The sequence below is a fragment of the Epinephelus moara genome, chromosome 21 (genome assembly GCF_006386435.1).
Source record: "Epinephelus moara isolate mb chromosome 21, YSFRI_EMoa_1.0, whole genome shotgun sequence".
Classification (NCBI taxonomy): Eukaryota; Metazoa; Chordata; class Actinopteri; order Perciformes; family Serranidae; genus Epinephelus; species Epinephelus moara.
In genome coordinates this window covers 17,586,382-17,605,119 of record NC_065526.1, presented here as the reverse complement: position 1 = coordinate 17,605,119, position 18,738 = coordinate 17,586,382, and the positions used below count along the sequence as shown (strand labels likewise).

At 42.9% G+C, this 18,738-nt stretch overlaps 1 protein-coding gene across 1 annotated transcript in view; it reads right to left on the bottom strand.

Moving 5' to 3' along the window:
* LOC126383012 (BMP/retinoic acid-inducible neural-specific protein 3-like) overlaps window positions 1–17,019 on the bottom strand; it is a 41,030-nt gene extending 24,011 nt beyond the window's left edge. The window contains exons 1-3 of the mRNA XM_050033361.1: window positions 16,615–17,019; window positions 16,180–16,468; window positions 7,350–7,552 (exon numbers count right to left, since the gene is read on the bottom strand). Of these exons, the coding sequence (XP_049889318.1) occupies window positions 7,350–7,552; window positions 16,180–16,436 (460 nt within the window). The 5' untranslated portion in view covers window positions 16,437–16,468; window positions 16,615–17,019. The remainder of the gene's footprint in view (window positions 1–7,349; window positions 7,553–16,179; window positions 16,469–16,614) is intronic.
* Window positions 17,020–18,738: the final 1,719 nt, after the last annotated feature.

Genomic DNA, 18,738 nt, shown 5'->3' with positions numbered 1-18,738 from the left:
TGTACATGTATGGACTGGCTGCGTCCAACAGTATAGACCTTTGTAGGACTGTTTTCCTAATCCTGCTCCTTCCTGCTCCCACTGGATTTCTGACCATTACTGCCTGTTCCTGAAGAGTGTGTTATCTATTCCCGCCCATTCCCGCAGGATATGTGTCAGCCCCTGAACATTCTGACCATACATGCCCACACAATAGATTGATAATCAGTAGAGTGAGTCTCCTCCTATCCTGCAGGGAGAACACATGATTTACTGTAGCATTAAGTGATATATGAATACCTGTCAGTAAAGAGAATTTAATTGTGCATAATTACATTTAAAATTACAGTTATTGTGCTATCTCTGAGATTCAGTGTAATAATCTTGAGATATTCCTCCAAATATCCAACTTGCCTTCCTTTTCTTTTTTATTGTGATGTCTTATCTTCTTTCTACTTCACATGTTGACATCTCCATCCTTCATGTAAGTGCTGCTTAAAAATGTTTAGTTTAAACTGTGCACGACGCAAAACCAAGTTCCTAACTCAATAAATACATGGATAAATAATTTAGTTCATTAAGGATAAAATGTAAGGGTCAGTCCCAATTCTCTTCCCTTTACCTTACCCCTTGGTTTCAAGTGCACTCGCCAGATAGATTCCCCTCAACAACGAAGGGGTAGTGTTGAGGGGTAGGGAATTTTACCCAGGAATTGGGACGCCACTTCATGCAAATTAGCGTAACAGACGTGTTCACCTACGTCATGCGTATCGTCAACGTAGGCTTCAAGGAGAACTCTGTAGATATTCATGTTGGCTACATCGTGAATTAGCGATTTCCAAGCATTCGTATTCTAAGTCAGCGCTTACAGTTAACAATGCATATGCAGAAACCTAACATGTGGTACTTATAATTGTGCGTTGGCTTTCTTATTAAGGCTGCCATCTTCCTGGAAAACTCACCTGGCTGGATAGTTTCGCAATGCATCCTGGGAAATTCAGTCTTCCCCTCAGTTGAGATGGGTTCGTAAGCCCTTCAAATTAAGTGGGGATTTTAAGGGCTGAAAAGCACTTCCCTAAAGTTTGGGATGCCCTAGCCCTTTGCGGGAACGTGCAAAAACAAGGGCTAGGGCCAATTTTGAGGGGAAGTGTGAGTATTGGGATGGACCATGTGATCGAGTTGATGTGCAATTACTTCATTGTTTCCTCGTCGGTATTTCTGTGGCGATCTCGCTAGGCTTGACTTTTGTTTCGTAAATGTCTGAGGCTGAAGCTGGTGGTTGACGGTCTGAGAGACGTATGAAGGACTTTAAGAGCTTTGGGAAACTCTTTTCATGACAAGCAGCCAACGAGGTATTTTATTTAACTGTGTTTCTCATTTTCGCGCTGACAGCCATTTTGTCTTCATTTCTGTCATGCTACACTTTGTACACTGTATTGATGCATTTTCTGTTATGTTCTTAAAAATAGTTTTCACCATGTGAGAAGAAGGAGATGCTTCAGAGAGACAGGAGTGAAAGTAGCTGAACTTCATGCTAATAAATCTCTGGGACCTGCATGTTTATTTATTTTGTGACCGCCTGCTCCCATGGCAAAGACAAAACTGCCTGTTCCTGTGAGATTTGTGTTAGGACCAGCTGGATCCCAATCCCAGTGCAGTCCTCTATCCCACAGTTTACCATTTTCATCTTCTCTGCAAATGGCTTAAAGCCATGTGTCTCTTCTTTTACTGTCCTTCACTCTTTGGGGAATTAAAGGAAACCATTAACTGTATTTTTTTTGTGTGTTTTTTGACGTGCAAAACACAACGCTCAGCTTTTAGGCATGGTGACACTCCTTTTGTCAAATTGGCACTGGCACTTAAAGCGCTTGTTTTCACCCAAAGGGGGACATGATCGTGCTGTCGACAGGAAATTGACATGTGCCTGCTCTCAAGAAGTAGGATTCATAAAACAGAATCAGGTGAACATGCTACTTGTATATTGAAAAGAATGTGTATGCACATTTTTGTCTTTGTGAGTGCACCAAGTTTTCGTCATAAGTTTTATGTAGCTGGCCCCGGGACGTTTTTGTGATGAAGTGATGCAATTTACTTTTTTTGTTTGGTGTTGTTGCTGACATTTCTTCTCAAACTGCCTCATCTACTGTGCCTCTATTGCAATAGTTGATTTCTTCACATTTCTCAGTGTAACTTTCAATGTGTGCCCTGGAGAAATTGTGTGAAATTGCTACATTCAGCTGTGGGTTATTACATTTGCAGGTAAAAAGCAAAAGCGTAGTGTTTACTCTATGACCTACATAACTAACAGGTCATTAATAAGAGCAATGTTTGTTTTTTAACGGCTGTTTTTTCGGGAAAATACAGCCAGTATCTTGGATTTCAGTGAACAGAGTGTTGAGTGCAGTCTGAATTACAGAGTGTGTTCACAGTGGGTGCTCTTTAGAAAACCTTAACAACATTAAATCCTCTCTTAACTCCAACAGCGTGTCGAGGCCATTTAGTCAATACAAGTTTCATTGGCCCTTTTCCCAAACTAGTCTCCTGCCACATTTACAGAATGTCACTCCATATAAGGTGACAGTTGTAGCTGCAATGCTCATGCTAATGCTCTCTATTTAATTGATTCAAGGAATTATCAGTAATATCCACTTGCAGACATGTTCCAATCAATCAAACAAGGGTCAATACCTGAAATCCTGTGTTGTAATAAGCTGTCAATAAGCCGAAGGTTTCTGGTTTTCTTCACGTTAGTTTAATTAGCAAAAATTCTAACTAGGAAGTGCCCAGATCTGACTCATCCAAAGCTTCCAAATTTGACCACACAAATAAATATATGAGCCATTGCTCGATGGTGCGTCATTATGAAAAGTTCCTCAAACTAAATGAAACTAAAATAAAGTTTCCTTCCAAAGTAAAGCATAAGCACTTACTGACCCATGCCATTGGTTGTCGATGCTTTTTATAACTATTACATGTGACGATTACAGAAATGACTCATATGACTGTTCTGTTCTGCTACTGCTTTGGCTGATGTTGCTTAGGCTGAGTCACTAAAACAGCATGCAGGAAAAAAAATCACAGTCATGGTTAGTCATGGTTACAGGAAAACAACACTGATTTTCGGGTAAGAACACTGTGTGACTTTGATGTGGAGAGAGCTTGTCATTTCCCATTTCCTACTAACTGGCAACATTTTTAACCATGAATTCTGTTGTTTTATGGAGGACTGCCCTTCGTTCTGAGGGGTCGTAATCCCGAAGCCCCAGTAGTCCAAAATATGTGCCACTGGACCAAAAGCCCATTTGTCCAACAACATGCTACCCTCCGAAAGTCTGTTCCTCCAACAGCACTCTCCCAAACAGAAACATAAGGCTGGTTATTATGCAGAATGACTCATCTGACCTTTGACTAAGGTGAAGGCATGACCTGCCCTAGGCTCTGATCACACAGACAGAATTTTGGAGGTTGCAAAACGCAAGGCGCATTGCACTGCCTTTTTTTAAAAAAAAAAAAAAAATTGAATACCACTGTGCCTTTTTATTGTTGCCAGGCAACCATCCCATCATGTCCTTACACTAACCTCCCCGTGTAATCAATATACTGCTTTTTTGTTTTGTTTTTTTCACACTGATTAGTGGCTAGTTCCTAAAACGTTGAGGCAGAGGGTACTCGCTGTAGCTCTGGTTGAGGCCGAGAGGCTGTCAGCAAATAGTTTGCTGGGCACAGGGAAACAGAGATCTGTGTGGGTACATGAGACCCTAATAAAGAGGGTGGATCATGGGGAGTACCACCAGTTGGTCCAGGAGCTTCACCCCGATTTTAGGATGACTCAGGGGCAGTTTGACAACCTGCTGTCTATTGTCGGGCTGCATAGCTCTGGGTATCGAGCAGCCGCTACCACCAGTTTCTCCTCCATTGTTTACCAACTGTAAACTTGTTGTTGTTACAGCCACAGAAGACCCACCTCTCAAATCATCCAATTGAACAATGGGAAAAAGATGATGATAAAAGAGATTACGTGGGGCACTTTTCTGCCCTGAGTTGAAGTTATTTCAACTAAAGGAGTTCAGAGTGCTGCAGAGCGCAGAAACGCAAGGCCTTATTCTGCTTCAGAGAGTGCTGCTGTCCTTTGTTGGTTGGGTTGGTCAGGTTTAGGCATGAGGACTGCAATTGGTTAAGGTTGGGATAAGAATATTATGGTAAGCCAATCAGAGGCAGAGTAGGGCGGATCATGCCATAATACGAAGATTGGGAGACATCATTCTGCGTAATAATTAGTCGTGCTTCTCTCTGGGAAATCAGATCGGTCATGATCATGTCAGCACAGAGCAGCTGATGTTGTTACCAAGCAACAGTAAACATTCTAGCCCTTGAGGCTAACGTTAGCTAGCATACTACTGATGACAGATATTAAAACTGACTCTTTGAGTCATTAAAATCTGTTTTTGTCCCCTTGCAAACTTTTGTAAAGTTTCTCCTTATGTGCGTGACGCAACCCAACTTCAAAATCAGGTAGGATTTTAAAACTCTGACAGTCTGAGCCCGGCCTAAACCAATCCAGACCTTGATCATGGTGATGGCAGATCATAAAACATTCACATGAAAATGTTTGCCTATTGGCAAGATGACATTACTTGTCAGTAGAGTTATCCACGGATCAAAAAAACTAAAATCTGAACTGAGCTGACCCGAGTGAGTTGTAGCCTGAAACCGGCCTATCCGAGATCATCACATGAAAAACTGAGCCTGAGCCCCCCCTCAGGCTCCCTCTCCTTCTCTTCCTGCAAAGAGAGAAGGAGAGGGAGCTGCTACCTGGGAGATGACCTTATATCCACCTTTGGTTAACTTCAACTTAATTATCACCACCTCCATCTTCTCACATTTTCTTCTCTCTGACCTGGTTAACAGTAACACTGACACTGACAGCTCTCTAACGCCATCCCCTCGGTTTGTTTGACTAGGCCGATCATTGGTCAAAAGCCACCAGGCTACAGCAAAAGAAACAAGAGATATAAAACAATCAATATATAATATCTATAATATATGTTGAATTTACATTTTACATAAATATTAATAAAATACATTAAGGGTAGTAAAGTGCTCCCTCACCAACCCGCCCGCACATTTTCGGCCCGAACACGGTCTGACCTTTAAGGCTTTTTGGGACCCCTTGGGCTTGGGATGAGATTAAGAGCTCTACGGCCCCGTTTCCACCAAACACTTCAGATATGTTACCTAGATCCTAGGTCCGTTAAGTGTTTCCACTGCAAACAGTACCCTTAAATGTGGGCGGTGTTGTTGTCACTCACTGCTCCGTCCAGCACTCACTGTATTTCCTCATTACTGGTGACAAAGAGGGAAGTCTGCACCTCGTTTATCGTCCACAGAACTCGGCTACATGCCGACATTTTCAGAACAAAATAGAACAGGCTGCAGTGAGAGTCTCTTTCTATGGGATATTTAAAAATAGCGGGTTTGTGCATTTAGTCCTTCTCAGGCAAGCGCAGCCGGCTGGAGCCCACAGGACTGATGCTCCACGATGCTTTTCTTTCTCCATGTGAGGATAAGAATATATGCATTTCACATCGAAGCTAATGTATATATTTTAAACGCTTGAAGATCCACTCATTACTAAAAGTGTATCTCATCCAAGAGAGAATAAAAATTAACGTAATGGTCAAGGTTGTCATATTGAAATTTGAAGTGTGCTGATGGATTCACGTCGTTATTTTACTAATTGAGTAACGTTACAAGTTAACGTCCTACCTTAAAAGTTGCCGGCAGTCGGCCCACTGAATTGAGTTTTTTTCTCTGTCTACAGCTGCTGTGAGAGGCAGCAAAACATCATTTCATATATTTATAGCTATAGTTTGCCAATGTAGAACTTGCCAAGGTATGAACAGTGGTTACATGAGCCTCGAAACCAGCCACAGCTCAGCCCTGAGCAGAGTGACCGTCCTCTATTGACCAATCAACAGACTGCAGTGTTCACAGCTCCACCTTTTAGTACCAGATCTGTGTGCTAGGTACCCCAACAGAGGGGGGACCAAAAATGGGGACGATACGGAATGGTCCCATTGGTACCATCCACAACTTTTCACAGTGGAATTGCACTGCTTGGTGGAAACGAGGCTTACTTGTCGGTGCCTTTGAAAACTGTCACAAAAGAGGCTTACAAAAATGATTTTGATAACTACTTACTGGAAACAGCTTCAACCAACCAGAAACAAAGTGTGATTTATATGTGGGCACACAGAAGTTACACCCTTTGTTGAAGTATCCATCCACCTCAACTCGCTCCCTATGATGTTTCACTGCTTTATAAAACAGTCACCTGACTTTTGCCTTCGTCTCAGGCAGACAGAAGTCATGATTCTCAGGGCTGCTGGAGGTTCTTGTCAGGTAAACTTTAACACAGGTCATATCAGACATTTGAGCAAACAGCTTTCTTAAAAGTGATAAAGTGATACCAAATTCCCCCAAACACTTGAACTGACTGCTCAAAACTTTTGCTTGCGGTAGACTTCTACTTCAAGTGGATCAAGTTTTACCACCTACAGCATCAGCTATCTGTCAGTCAAAGTCTGAACGTCTTGTATCAAGAGCTGTTTCAGGTGGAACACAAGAGTTATTAAAAAATTTCTCTGTTGTGTGCTGAGTCCACTGTCAGAGGAGCCGATTGTATCTTTGTCTTTCCTATGATGGATTTCTGCCTGAGAGATTTTTGAACACTGGTATGAAATGTTTAAACTATAAAGAATTGTTTTTTGTCCTCAGTTCTGAGATACTGACAGCCAAACCGTATGTTTACTGTTGATTGTTTTTTTGGCCAGTTGCTGTATTTGTGGGAATATGATAAAAGCGATTCGAAACATCAAAAATAATCCTGGATTTCAAGGTACATTGCCAATAGCTGTTCTTGACAAAATCTGCATTTGGATAGCTCCCTCATATTTTCTTCAAGCAGACACTTCTCACACCCACATTTTCACCTTGCCTAATAAGGGATCATTTCTGATATTGATTTATTAAAGAAAGGAAAGATAAGCCAAATGAATACAAATGATAGTGCTGCACAAAAGTGTTGAAGCTCCGCAAAGGGAAACATGCAATTTTTAAAGCCACACATAAATATAAAATCTGCCTTTCACTGCCTTCTCCAATTTATTTTTTGTACAATAAACCAGAGCAATTTGATGTTTTCCCTGAGCCAAAAAAACACTGATCCAGAAAAATTATTATATGCTTTGTTGTTTAGAAAGCAACAGACGGTAAAAACGGTGCCCCATGTGCTGAAGGAAAATAAAAAAAATCACATTAAAAACAGTGTGAATCAGGCTTGCTTTGAAGCTCTGCGTACTCCACTGTACCTCCCAGAGTGGCAGAGAGGAGGAGGTGGGTGCCATATTTCTTGATTAGACTCTCTGTAATCGTCTGGAGGGTTGGCCGCCTCCCCAGCTGGCGGATGGTGTGCATGAAGTCGGGGTCGAGGGGCAGAGCCAGGCCGCCGCTGCCACCAAAACCGTCCCGCTTCTCCACCGCCAGGCTGTTGACCTTCCATCGACCAAACTCCCTGGAGACACAACAACACACACACATGCACAGAGACATTTGCTCACTTGGTTTTCAGCCTTTAGTGGTGTATGAGGCCCCAGGTGGCCTTTTAACAAGCTGTGTAGAAAGCAAAGGATGAGGTGAATCTGTGTTACATATATCACAACACACACATGCACATAAATCATTAACACGCGATGAAGCTGTAATGTTTCCCCCAGGGAGCTCTAATAACATGCCTTTGAAAATGCCTATATATAAGAAAACAACTACCTTCTTGTATTTTTTCTTTACCAGAGGAAGTACAAGATAAGTGTTGGCAAACAGGTTGTGTTGTGGCCAGTTTTTTTATCCACTGTTTAGATTTTTATTTTTCCCCTGAGAATCACATTAAGTCTATTAAGGCAACGATGTGTTCATTCGCATTGATCGACGTTGGATGTTATTTAACACCGTTGATACATTATACAAGTGGGTTGTTGTTGTTGAGGCTTGACATCGTTTGCTTTGGTGCGCTCAAATCTGCTTTTGTACTGCTACGACTCGGAGCAGAAGCTCAGCATTTTAGTCATTTATCCAGCACTTTATATTTTCATTTCAAATGTCTGTTCACTTGATAACTCTTTTTGATGCACTCTTAACCATAGCTAAGGCACAGAGGTCATGTCCTAGTTATTTTGTCAGAAAATTTGGGGGTTTTATAGCAACCTGGAGGGAGTGTTACATTCCTGAGGGACACTGTGGCTCAGGAAGCTCCAGCACGCATGTTGAAGTATTCTTGAGCAAGATACTATACCCCAATTTGCTCCCGATGGCTGTTTCATTGGTGTGTAAATGTGTTTAAACTGAGTCGCAGGTGGCACCTTGTAAGCCAAGGCAAGGCAAGTTTATTTGTAGAGCACAATTCGTACACAAAGTAATTCAAAGTGCTTTACAGAACAAGAAAATGCATTAAAATCACAATACAAAATAAAAACATAAATAATCATTATAAAATGAACTTTAAAAGAGAAGAGTGCAGATAAGATCCTTTCAGTCATGTGCACAGTGAAATAGAGCTGTTTTGAGCCTAGATTTGAACATTGTCAGAGTAGAGGCCTGTCTCACATCTTCAGAAAGACTGTTCCAGATTTTAGCTGCATAAAACTGGAATCCTGATTCCCCATGTTTAGTCCTGACTCTGGGCACCAGCAGGAGGCCGGTCCCTGAGGTCCTCAGAGTCCGAGATGGTTCATATGGCACTAACATGTCAGAGATGTACTTTGGTGCTAGGCCGTGGAGAGACTTGTACACAAGCAGAGCTGCTTTAAAGTCTATTCTCTGAGCCACAGGAAGCCAGTGTAGAGACCTGAGCACAGGACTAATGTGCTCGTACTTCCTGGTTCTGGTCAGGACCCGAGCAGCAGCATTCTGGATGTACTGCAGCTGTCTTACGGCCCGTTTGGAGAGGCCAGTGAGCAGGCCGTTACAGTAGTCTAACCTACTAGAGACAAATGCATGGATAAGTCTCTCCAAGTCAGGTTTAGACACTATACCTTTGATTTTGGCAATGTTTTTTAGATGGTAAAAAGCTGCTGATGTTATTGATTTGATGAGGCTGTTAAAGTTCAAGTCTGAGTCCATTATTACCCCGAGAATGTATGGTAGCTTCGGCCACCAGTGTATGAATGTGTGTGTGAATGGGTGAATGTGACTCGTAGTGTAAGAAGCACCTTGAGTGGTCGGAAGACTAGAAAGGTGCTATACAAGTGTAGGTCCATGTATCATGCAGATCCACATTCTCAGTCGCTCCCAGGGTGTCAGAATTCACTGCTTGGCTGCCATTAAGCATCTGTGTGAGATGCACAGGGCTTTCCACCAACTCCAATGTAAACCCATTCGTGTCATTATTAGACGCTGAGAGCAGCAGATGTAGTTTAAAGAGCGTCAAAGTCCGCTCTGGTGGGGAGGGTCCAGCAAAAATAGGACTTTGACCCAGGAGACTGGTGTTCGGGACCAACATACAACAACCTCTGTTGAGGTGTTTGTGCCACTCAAACTCAGGTGTTTTGTAGCGACACACTGCTGCCTCTCCTGCCACGTTGGTGACACTCAAAGCTGGATGTGTTTAAGCAACATCTGCAGTCGTTTCCTAACCATAACCAGGTAGTTTTGTGCCTAAACCTAGCTGCAGACCCCTTCTGTGTCAAGATACAACACAAAAGGCTGCCCCCAGTGTCATTTTAGTAACACCTGAGGCTTCTGCCCAACACCAGCTGGTCCAGGAGCTTCGCATTTCCAAGTATATTATAGGATGACTCGGGGCAGTTTGTCTATCGTTGGGCTGTATAGCTCTGGATATCTAGCAACTGCCACCACCAGTTGTCGTGACCACCACAGAAGGCCCGCCTCTCAAACTGATTTATGACGAAGATAACAAAAGATCATATGGGCTAATTTTCCACTTAGAGTTGAAGTTATTTTTGAGGAGTTCAGAGCACTCTGGCAAAAACCCCAGGGGCCTAGAGCACAGAAACTGTCTTTTTCTAACCTCAAATATTAATGTTATTATGAAATGTTTTAGTGCACTGTTTAGCTGAAAAATGAGAAAGTTTGTGCAGCGGCTGCCATTTTGAAAACAGTTGAGGCAAAACCAGTCGGAACAAGCCGGACCATTTAGGGTTCACAAATGTATTTCCATCATAAAGCTGAAAACACACTGACACCGCCTCCACACATAATATCAGTTAGCATGCATCAAGTGCGGCCCCCAGCGCACCCCAGACACGTCGCGCTGCAGCTCATCAAGAGACAACCACACAAAATGATTGTTACTGAAAGATCTGTACCTCTTCCACCTTTATACTGACGGGATTGTGAGTCGTTTAAACTCAGGATATTTCTCGATCTCAACAAGTCTCTCCTCATCCAGTCTTCATTGAAAACGAGACAAAGCAACAGCAAGAGAGTTCTCTTAGCGTCAGTGGTGAGGAGAAGAGTAGAGCTGCCATAGGAGCAGAGAAAAAGAGCTACGGTATGTACAATGCATTTAATTCTAGGGGCAGTAAGGATGGAAATACAACAGTGGCGTAAAGTGCAGCAGGGCGGTGCGTCTAAGAGCGCCTAGCGTGTCTAGCTGCAGGTGTGGCATTATACAATGAAAATAACAGTGGTGTAGTTTTTGACACGCCGCTCACCGCCGGTGTGTTTTGGCCTTAATTTAACTTCCATCGTATGACGCCTTTGGGTCCAAAAAGACTTTTTCCTTATAGACTTACACTGTAAAAGAGCAAGTATAAAATCAGGGGATACATTTCTTTCATAACAACCCCTGCTAAATGACTTGTTTTAATATCAGGCTTTAATCCACTCAGCTTATTCAGTTCTCTTTATGAATTAATGATCTAACTCAAGAGAAATGAGCGAATTTCCCAAAATATCAAATGTCAATTTGAAGAACTCCTTGTTAAATAAGACTAGTGGTGCTCTGGTGTTAAAACTGACTCGGGCTGCCTGTCATAGCCAGACACATATGCGGATATATATACTTTTCAACCAAATTATAATTCCTTCTTTTTCAAATTAGCTGAGCTACTCCTCAATACCTCCACGTACCCCCTGGTTGGGAACCTCTTGTTATCTGTCACCGTTGTCTGAACAAGCTTGTCACAGCTTAAAATAACTCCTGCACGGATAAAACAGAACTTATTGTAATGCAGCGCTGCAACTCCCACAGCAACAGAAAGACGTGAAACCAAAATATAGTCTCACATCATCAGCTGCCATCATTTGTTATCTTGTGCCCTTTGGACACAAGTCTCGCTGAACTCTAGCTATTCACAAACCGTCTGGGAGATATCACTGCTCCTCACTCTGTCTATCCCTGCCTCCCTCCATAGCATCAGTTAATGTCTACCTCTCCCACCGTGCTGCCTGCTGCTCTGTGTACCTCCCTTTCCTTCTGGGAGGCAATCAAATCACTGCCACGAGAAAAATGATCGGCAGCGAAATAATTGGGGAACCGGGACAGTGTGGAGTGTGTCATTACAGCCAATCATTATAACGAGGGGACAGGCTGAGTGTCCGTCCCCGGTGGACAGATGGGTGTTGTGGTTCCAGCCCAGGGTTTAGCCTACAGCTATTCCATCAGCATTCACATATGACAATCACAAGGGTGTTTGCCGTAGGACTGCACTCAGCAATTCAAATACGAAGGCTTACTGTACGTACTGGAAGCAATCAGTAGTGATAAAAACATCTACTATGATTGAAAACAATATGAGAGGAGCAAATGGACAGCTTAATCACATGCTGCTGCTTCATGAGTGACGGCCATGTGACGCTCATGGTGGTGTTTCAGTTATTACAGAGGTCAGAGGCAGAATAGGAGTTCAGACTCCAGGCTATGTAGAAAAATACTGAGCATCTGCAACTCTGGGTGTGTGGAAATTACATTTAGGACATATTTCTAGGAGTAAACGCCTTCTTATTATTTACCTGATACCATCTCCACAAGACATTATATGATAGGGCAAAAGGGGCAAATGAACAGGTTAAAACTGACTGACAAATTGACATCTTGTTGCAGTGGTTGTTCAACCAAAATTTGGTCTAATTTTGGAGTCTTGCTCGAAACCCTTAATCCCTAATTATTAAAGGAGCTGTGTGCAGGATTTAGTGGCATCTAGTGATGATAACTGCAGATTGCAACCAGCTGAAAATGTGTGTGCCAAGCGTGAACTCCAGGTTAGAATTCCTTATAGTGTTCATCGTTCAGGAGCCCTGTTACCAGGAGCCGAATTATACACAGAGGTCTCTTTCTCTCCAATGCAAACAGACTGGGTGATGAAAACTGGTAAAACACTGAAAAGGGCTCATTTATGCTTTAACATTAGATATGTATATGGACACGGACGGACCTGTCTGTCCATACTCTGCATTCATTTCATATTTATATGAAAGATATTTCATTCCCCAGAGATCATGGGGGCAGTGAAGCATAGTTTAAGCGACATACGACTGTAGGAGATGCCGAAGACATTTTAAAAATGGCAGAGCGGGACAAATTGGCAATATAGTGAAAATAATTCTTCATCCATGTCACAATGTGGACGGAGTCTACAATGCTGTCTCCATTAACAGGTGTATTATTAAGACCTTCTCCATCGTCACCTCATTTGTTGTTGTCAGAAACTCCAGCGCCATCTATTGGCTGTATCTATGAGGGCAGTGACGTTTACAACATTTGAAAAAGTGCATCTATTTACACACATAAAAGGAGTATAAATGTGCCGTAAAGCAGTTTCACGTTGCCAATCAGTGTTTCTCCGATGCTGTTTGGCTCATCACAGTTGTACCGCTAGCTCAGCTCCTGCGCTGTATGCTCCTCCTTTTTTTTCACCTCTGATACATTAAGATCCAGACGTTTAGGAGGTTTTAACCAGGAGCTGAATTATCCATAGAGGTCTCCTCCTTGCCAAAACAAACTGATCTGGGGCCTTGTTTATAAAAGAATGTGTAGGATCCATACTAAAAATGTTCGTCCGAACAAAAGCCAAGTATTCGACAACTTCTACAATCAGGCTTCCACCTCACCATCTGCGTCGCCAATTACTTGTCTCCAAAATGTTCATGAGCATGGGTCAAAGTTTCACCCATCAAGTTATTTTTTTTTTTATAGATCATAACTTTTGCATGGGAAGTGGCGTATGCCTCTTTCAGGCCTCATTTTGTGGGTACCCACACTGATTGAAGCATTTTCATGTTAAAAGTTGATGTTTTGCCGACGCTGTTTGGCTCATCGCAGAGGTGCTGTGAACTACAGTGGCTGAAGCGAAAACGTGAATGGCCCTGTCTACAGCCAGTGTTTGGTTTGTCTTTTCTGGGTTACTATAGAAATATGGCTGTGCAACATGGCAGTAGTAGATGTAAATTGTAGGACTGAGCAAGTACACCATTATCTGTATGTGTTCACTCAACTACATAATTTGTATCCGCATCTGCAATCGGGGGAGTGCGGGTGGGCGCCTAACCAGGAGTTGTTGTTATGATTGATAGGCTGATTAGAACTTGCTATATTTATGGTTAATTATCAGAAAACTATTTACAGAACAATCTCAGAATTAGGCTTCAGATTATTTTTCATCACAAGAGTAAGAGATTGAACACAGCTGCCCAAATGAAGATTTTCCTTCATCACAAGTATGGACATTGACACATTTTACTTGGATGATACTCGTCCTCAATGCTCATCCAAGTGTTCAGCTTAAGCCTAATAAACGGCTTTTTTGAAGGTAACAAAAACACAAAGGTTCTTATTTTCAGGTGGTTATACACCAAAGAAAACATGCTTGTTATATTGTATTCCATTTCTGACAATATATCCCCCTTAATCCTACACACTGAACCTTTAAAACAGCCTTTTGGTTCGAAATGCGAGCAGGCACCTTACAGGTTGAAGGATCAACTGCTTCAGGGTAAAAGACCCTCGAGCTGTAAGCCAGCCAGTATAGACGGTGGCCCGCCTTTGACAATCAGAGCTGTCCCATCCTTTGTCACTTTCAATGATTTTCACTAAATATGGAAGAGGTTTGGAAGAGAAGCAGCCTCAATTCAGGGAGGGGGGCTATTGGGACATTTATGCAGCAGGTCTATTGAAAAAAAAAAAATGCAGCTGTCACTGAGAGATAAACACCATAGCCTATAAGATTCCTGAGAGGAGATAACAGACCAGTTGATTCATGCACCTACAGATGCACACAAAGTATATTTTTTCGAAAGAGGAAACTTGGGCCTCGAGGCACTGATAAGTCACCTAAATGCTAAATATAATGAAAACTGCCCCAATAAACAGACTTCACAAGAATGTCTTCTTCACAGCAAGACCTGAAAACCTCAAATATGTACAGCCTAACAACTGCAGATATTAACAAAGACATTCAACAAAATAATAGACCCAAATATGTAACGACAATAGTGCGCTTAGTAGATTACAGATCTCCACCACCTGAGCTGATTGCTGCAACTCTAGACAGTTCTTGTAATTCCAGCAGACATGGCACAGCACATTTCAGAAGCGTTCCAGAAACTAATAAAAATACATGCTTGTCTGTTTTTGATGGAGCTGCAGTGTGTTGCACAGAGCAGATCAAATTCTCCTGCTAACAGGCACTCTGTATGAAATATAGATACAGTATCATTATGAGGATGAACATCTTAAACACAGCCGCAAATCTTTGATCCAAGTTGTTCATGACTGGAATCTTAAGGATATTAACTTTGTTTGTAGGCTGCAGCACAACAAAGTGGGAAATGACAACAATAAACAAAATGAAAGACAAAAAAACCCCTCATTGAACTACATAGCCTACTTACTCTGCAAAATCTGCAAGTCTACAACTGGACAGGCAAAAGCCCCACCTCTGAAACATTCACAGTGTGGTATGATGCTGTGCAAAGGACGAAGCAAAACCGGATTGCAGGCTGACAGTGTAGAGCTACGCCCGGTGGACTTGTCCCTCCCAAACAGACATGTTCGCATTACATCACCCACCAGCAGGTGCATTTATCGGTGTAGTATAGCGCAGTGCATTCTGGTAGGTGTAGCCTACAAAAAAGCGTCCTTTTCTATGGTCACGTAGCAGCAATTTCAAAAGTATTTGCGTCCGTCTTCTGCATAGACATCCCAGTTTTATTATTAAAAGGCCATCTTTCCAGCAGTGAAATACTTCTTTAATGACGGCTTTAATCACTGCAAACACAAGAGATTCCTGAGCACACAGTCATACAAGTGCACGCAAAATATTAGGCAGATAGCTCCAGTAGTTTGCAGCTCTAGCTGCAGACAGACAGACACAAACGGCCAAACACATGATTCCCTCAAGGCCACAGGAGGGCCTTGTTCCACAGGAACAGCTGGCAGAGATAATAACCATATAATGTCCTTTTCTCAGCAAAATCTAACATTTAAACGTATATACACCCTAACAACTGTATTAGACAACAAAATAAAAACAAAGCCGTCTGACAAAAACATGTATGTAATAATATATCTAATTCAGACCCATCTTATTGCATGTGTGTGTAATTTAACCACAGACAATGATGCATCCGTCCACATAATAGATTACTAACAGCTGCACAAAAGCAAAGATACAGTTCACTGCCTCTTAAGAATGCTGGTGAGGAACATTTAGACAAAGGCAGCAGCAAAGTGCAGCTCAACGACACTGCAGGAAGTCACTAAAAGGATGGAACTGTTCACACAGTGTCAGGGAATTAACTCCCGCCTGATAATCAAACGTCAAACACTGAAGCAGAAAGTCATATTTTTTTCAGTCCGAATACTTAAAGGCAGGAGCAAAGGGCGCGCTCTGCATCGCTACAGTGATTCTTCAGATTTGCTCATCAGCCTGCAACTAATTCGGTGCAGGTGTTGATACCTGTGAGGGCAATCCTGAGAGTGCGCAGGTTTTCAATCCAAACACTACAGCAGCTGCTTTCACTGATTAGTTCCTCTCCGGCTCAAAGTGCTCATCAGTGAAATTATCCGGTGGCATGTTGGGTGAAATGAAAACCTGCAAAAACACTCGCAGCTCGAAACACCTGAAAGAAACATAAATACATAAAGCGCGCACACAGAGAGAGAAAGCTCTCTATCTGCCTCACCTGTAGATCTTGTATCTGGTGGTGAAGCCCTGCTGGTACCTCTCCGCAGCCTCCGTGAACTCCAGTGACTGGTGGAAGGGCCCTTTATCGGACAGCAGCCAGCCCAGGGTGCCCGGGGCGCCGTCGCCTTGTCCGGCGGCGGATGCGGCTCCAGCGGCCCCGGAGGTCCAGCAGCAGCAGCAGCAGAGCCAGAGGCTGAGAGCCGCCCCCTCCCATAGCAGAGACAGCCGCTTATGACTGATTCTCTGACAGCTCATGCTTCACCCAGCGACACCTCATTCTCTCCGGACTGTGGATGAGAGGACAGAACAGTTTCACACATTTTAATGGATGGAGAAAGTAGTGCGTCGCGCATATTTTGGAGCGCAGAACGCGCACAAAATAACACCAATATGAAAGAGTAAAACAGTGCCAATATTTTTTGTAAACACTTACCTGATTTTGCAATAGAGATCAAACGATGCGCTCTCAGCAATAAGTGAACTCTGTCTTGCGAGAGCTGCGAATAAAACCTCTCCAGCTGAGTGATCCGGCCAAATTCATTAAGTCGTGATGAGTGCTTTCTTTGAAGCGCTACTCCAACTTGATTTCGGCTCTCGCTCAACTTTATTTCTGGAGATGATCCTCCCGCATCCGTGCACCATCCACCCGCTCCCGAAGTTGCAGCAGCAGCAGCAGCAGTGGAGGAGGCACGAGCACAGAGGAGTTCATCCCGTCCGCGCGGTCACACATATTTCCAGAATGCAAAATTTCTCCATCCTGTGCAGAAATCCATTTTACGCACCGTATGATCCTTAAAGTTGCTGCTAAATTCTTGCTAAACGTTGCGTGTGAGCTGGTCTCCCCCCTCCTCCTCCTCTTCCTCCTCCGCTGCAGAGTGAGCTGCTGGATGAATGAGCGTCTGCTTCCACACAGAGAGCTTTTTCTTCCCCAGGTTTTTTTTTTTTTTTTTTTTTTACAAGTGAGAAAGCAAGAGGGCGAGCAAGTGCATCATGATGAGGGTGAACATACAGTCAGGGTGTATTCAAGTTCTGAGGTGATGATGATGATAGTAGTCCATCTGCCTCCTCCATCACTCACCACCACCATTACACCTTCCTATAATTCATCCTCATTATTTGCCACCACAGCGTGTTCCTCTCTGTGTGAACGTGCCACATTAAAAGTGTTCAAATGAGCTTGATAATAGGCTAATTATCCCCCAGTGTTGTTTTTTTCTGCCTTTATTGTCCTGTGCCATTGCTTCAGAGCCTGCAGCTTTGCTTGACTAAATGGTCCACCTTTCCTATGGTGACATGCTGGATTTACCAGTGAGAATAATTACAGGCCATCATCAGGAAACAGGTTTCTTGGATGATTCAAGTTCAAGAGTGCATCGTCATTTTGCCATCTCCACGCGTTATAATTTGCATTTCTAAAAAAAAAAGAAAAAGAAGAAGAAAGAAACCTGAGTGTAAAAGGAAATTCATAATTACACAGAAAGAAACGTTTAACCTGCAACTTGTAAACTCTGAACGCTCCAAACCTTTTTAGTGTGGATTCACATCGCTAATGGTGTTTCTCAGACAGTGATGGGCGAGACAGGTGTAGGAACAGATGCTGATGTGGATTATTTTTTCCCCACCTGCCTTTCCTCGCAGCAACATCACAACTACTTGACGCGCAGTCGACAAATCTCTCAGACGTGAGAGAGCTGAATGACGTTAGAGGGAAGTTAGCTGCCACAAGCCTTCAAATTAAGGTGAAGGAGGTAGCTGGTATGTAGATCTGTGTGTGTGTGTGTGTGTGTGTTTGGGGGTCGACAGGTACAGCAGATGAATCTCTAATTAGACTCCTGTGTCTGCTCTTCAGGGACTATACAACAACGTTAAAGAAGCTAAATTCCTCAGCCAAAAGTTATTTGATGTTGGGGCAATTATAGTTTATGTTTGCCAGGAGAGTCTTTTGTCTCGCTCTTTCTGGCCATCTTGTCATTATGCTTGTCATTCACACTGAAAACCGGATTGACAAAGGCCTCCCTGTGTTAAATGGGCTGCGAGGAGAGTGTCTGTTATCCATGATGGGGTTGAATCAATAGCCTGCTTCCATTGATTCCCTTTTGCTTTAATGTTATTTGGCAAGCTCCCCCCAGGATGCCAGGGGACGTCTTGTTTTTTCTCCTTTTTTTTCAAGCGCAAATTAAGACAGTCAGTTCAATAACCAGGGATCTCATCTTCAAAGCCTAAATAGCTGTAGTCACTGTCTGAGCTGCTGACCGGCCTCAATCACCTGAAACACTTTGAAATTTAAAGCAGGGGGGGTGGGTAGTTTTTCCTTGTAATCTTCCAACAGGAGGATCTGCCTCCCCAGGTAGCTGAACTCGGGACATCTGTAATGATACAGAAGTCTGCATTTTGCTTGTGCAACAAAAGGAACGCATTAAATATTCCAACTTGTAATTTGTGTGGAGAAAGGATAGGAGAAATGAAGGAGGCTAAATGAGCTTTTCCCTCCGGGCTGCAGACTGTTATAGTCTCTTGAAATCTGGGTCTTTGTTGTCTGTGTGTGCTGTAATTGAAA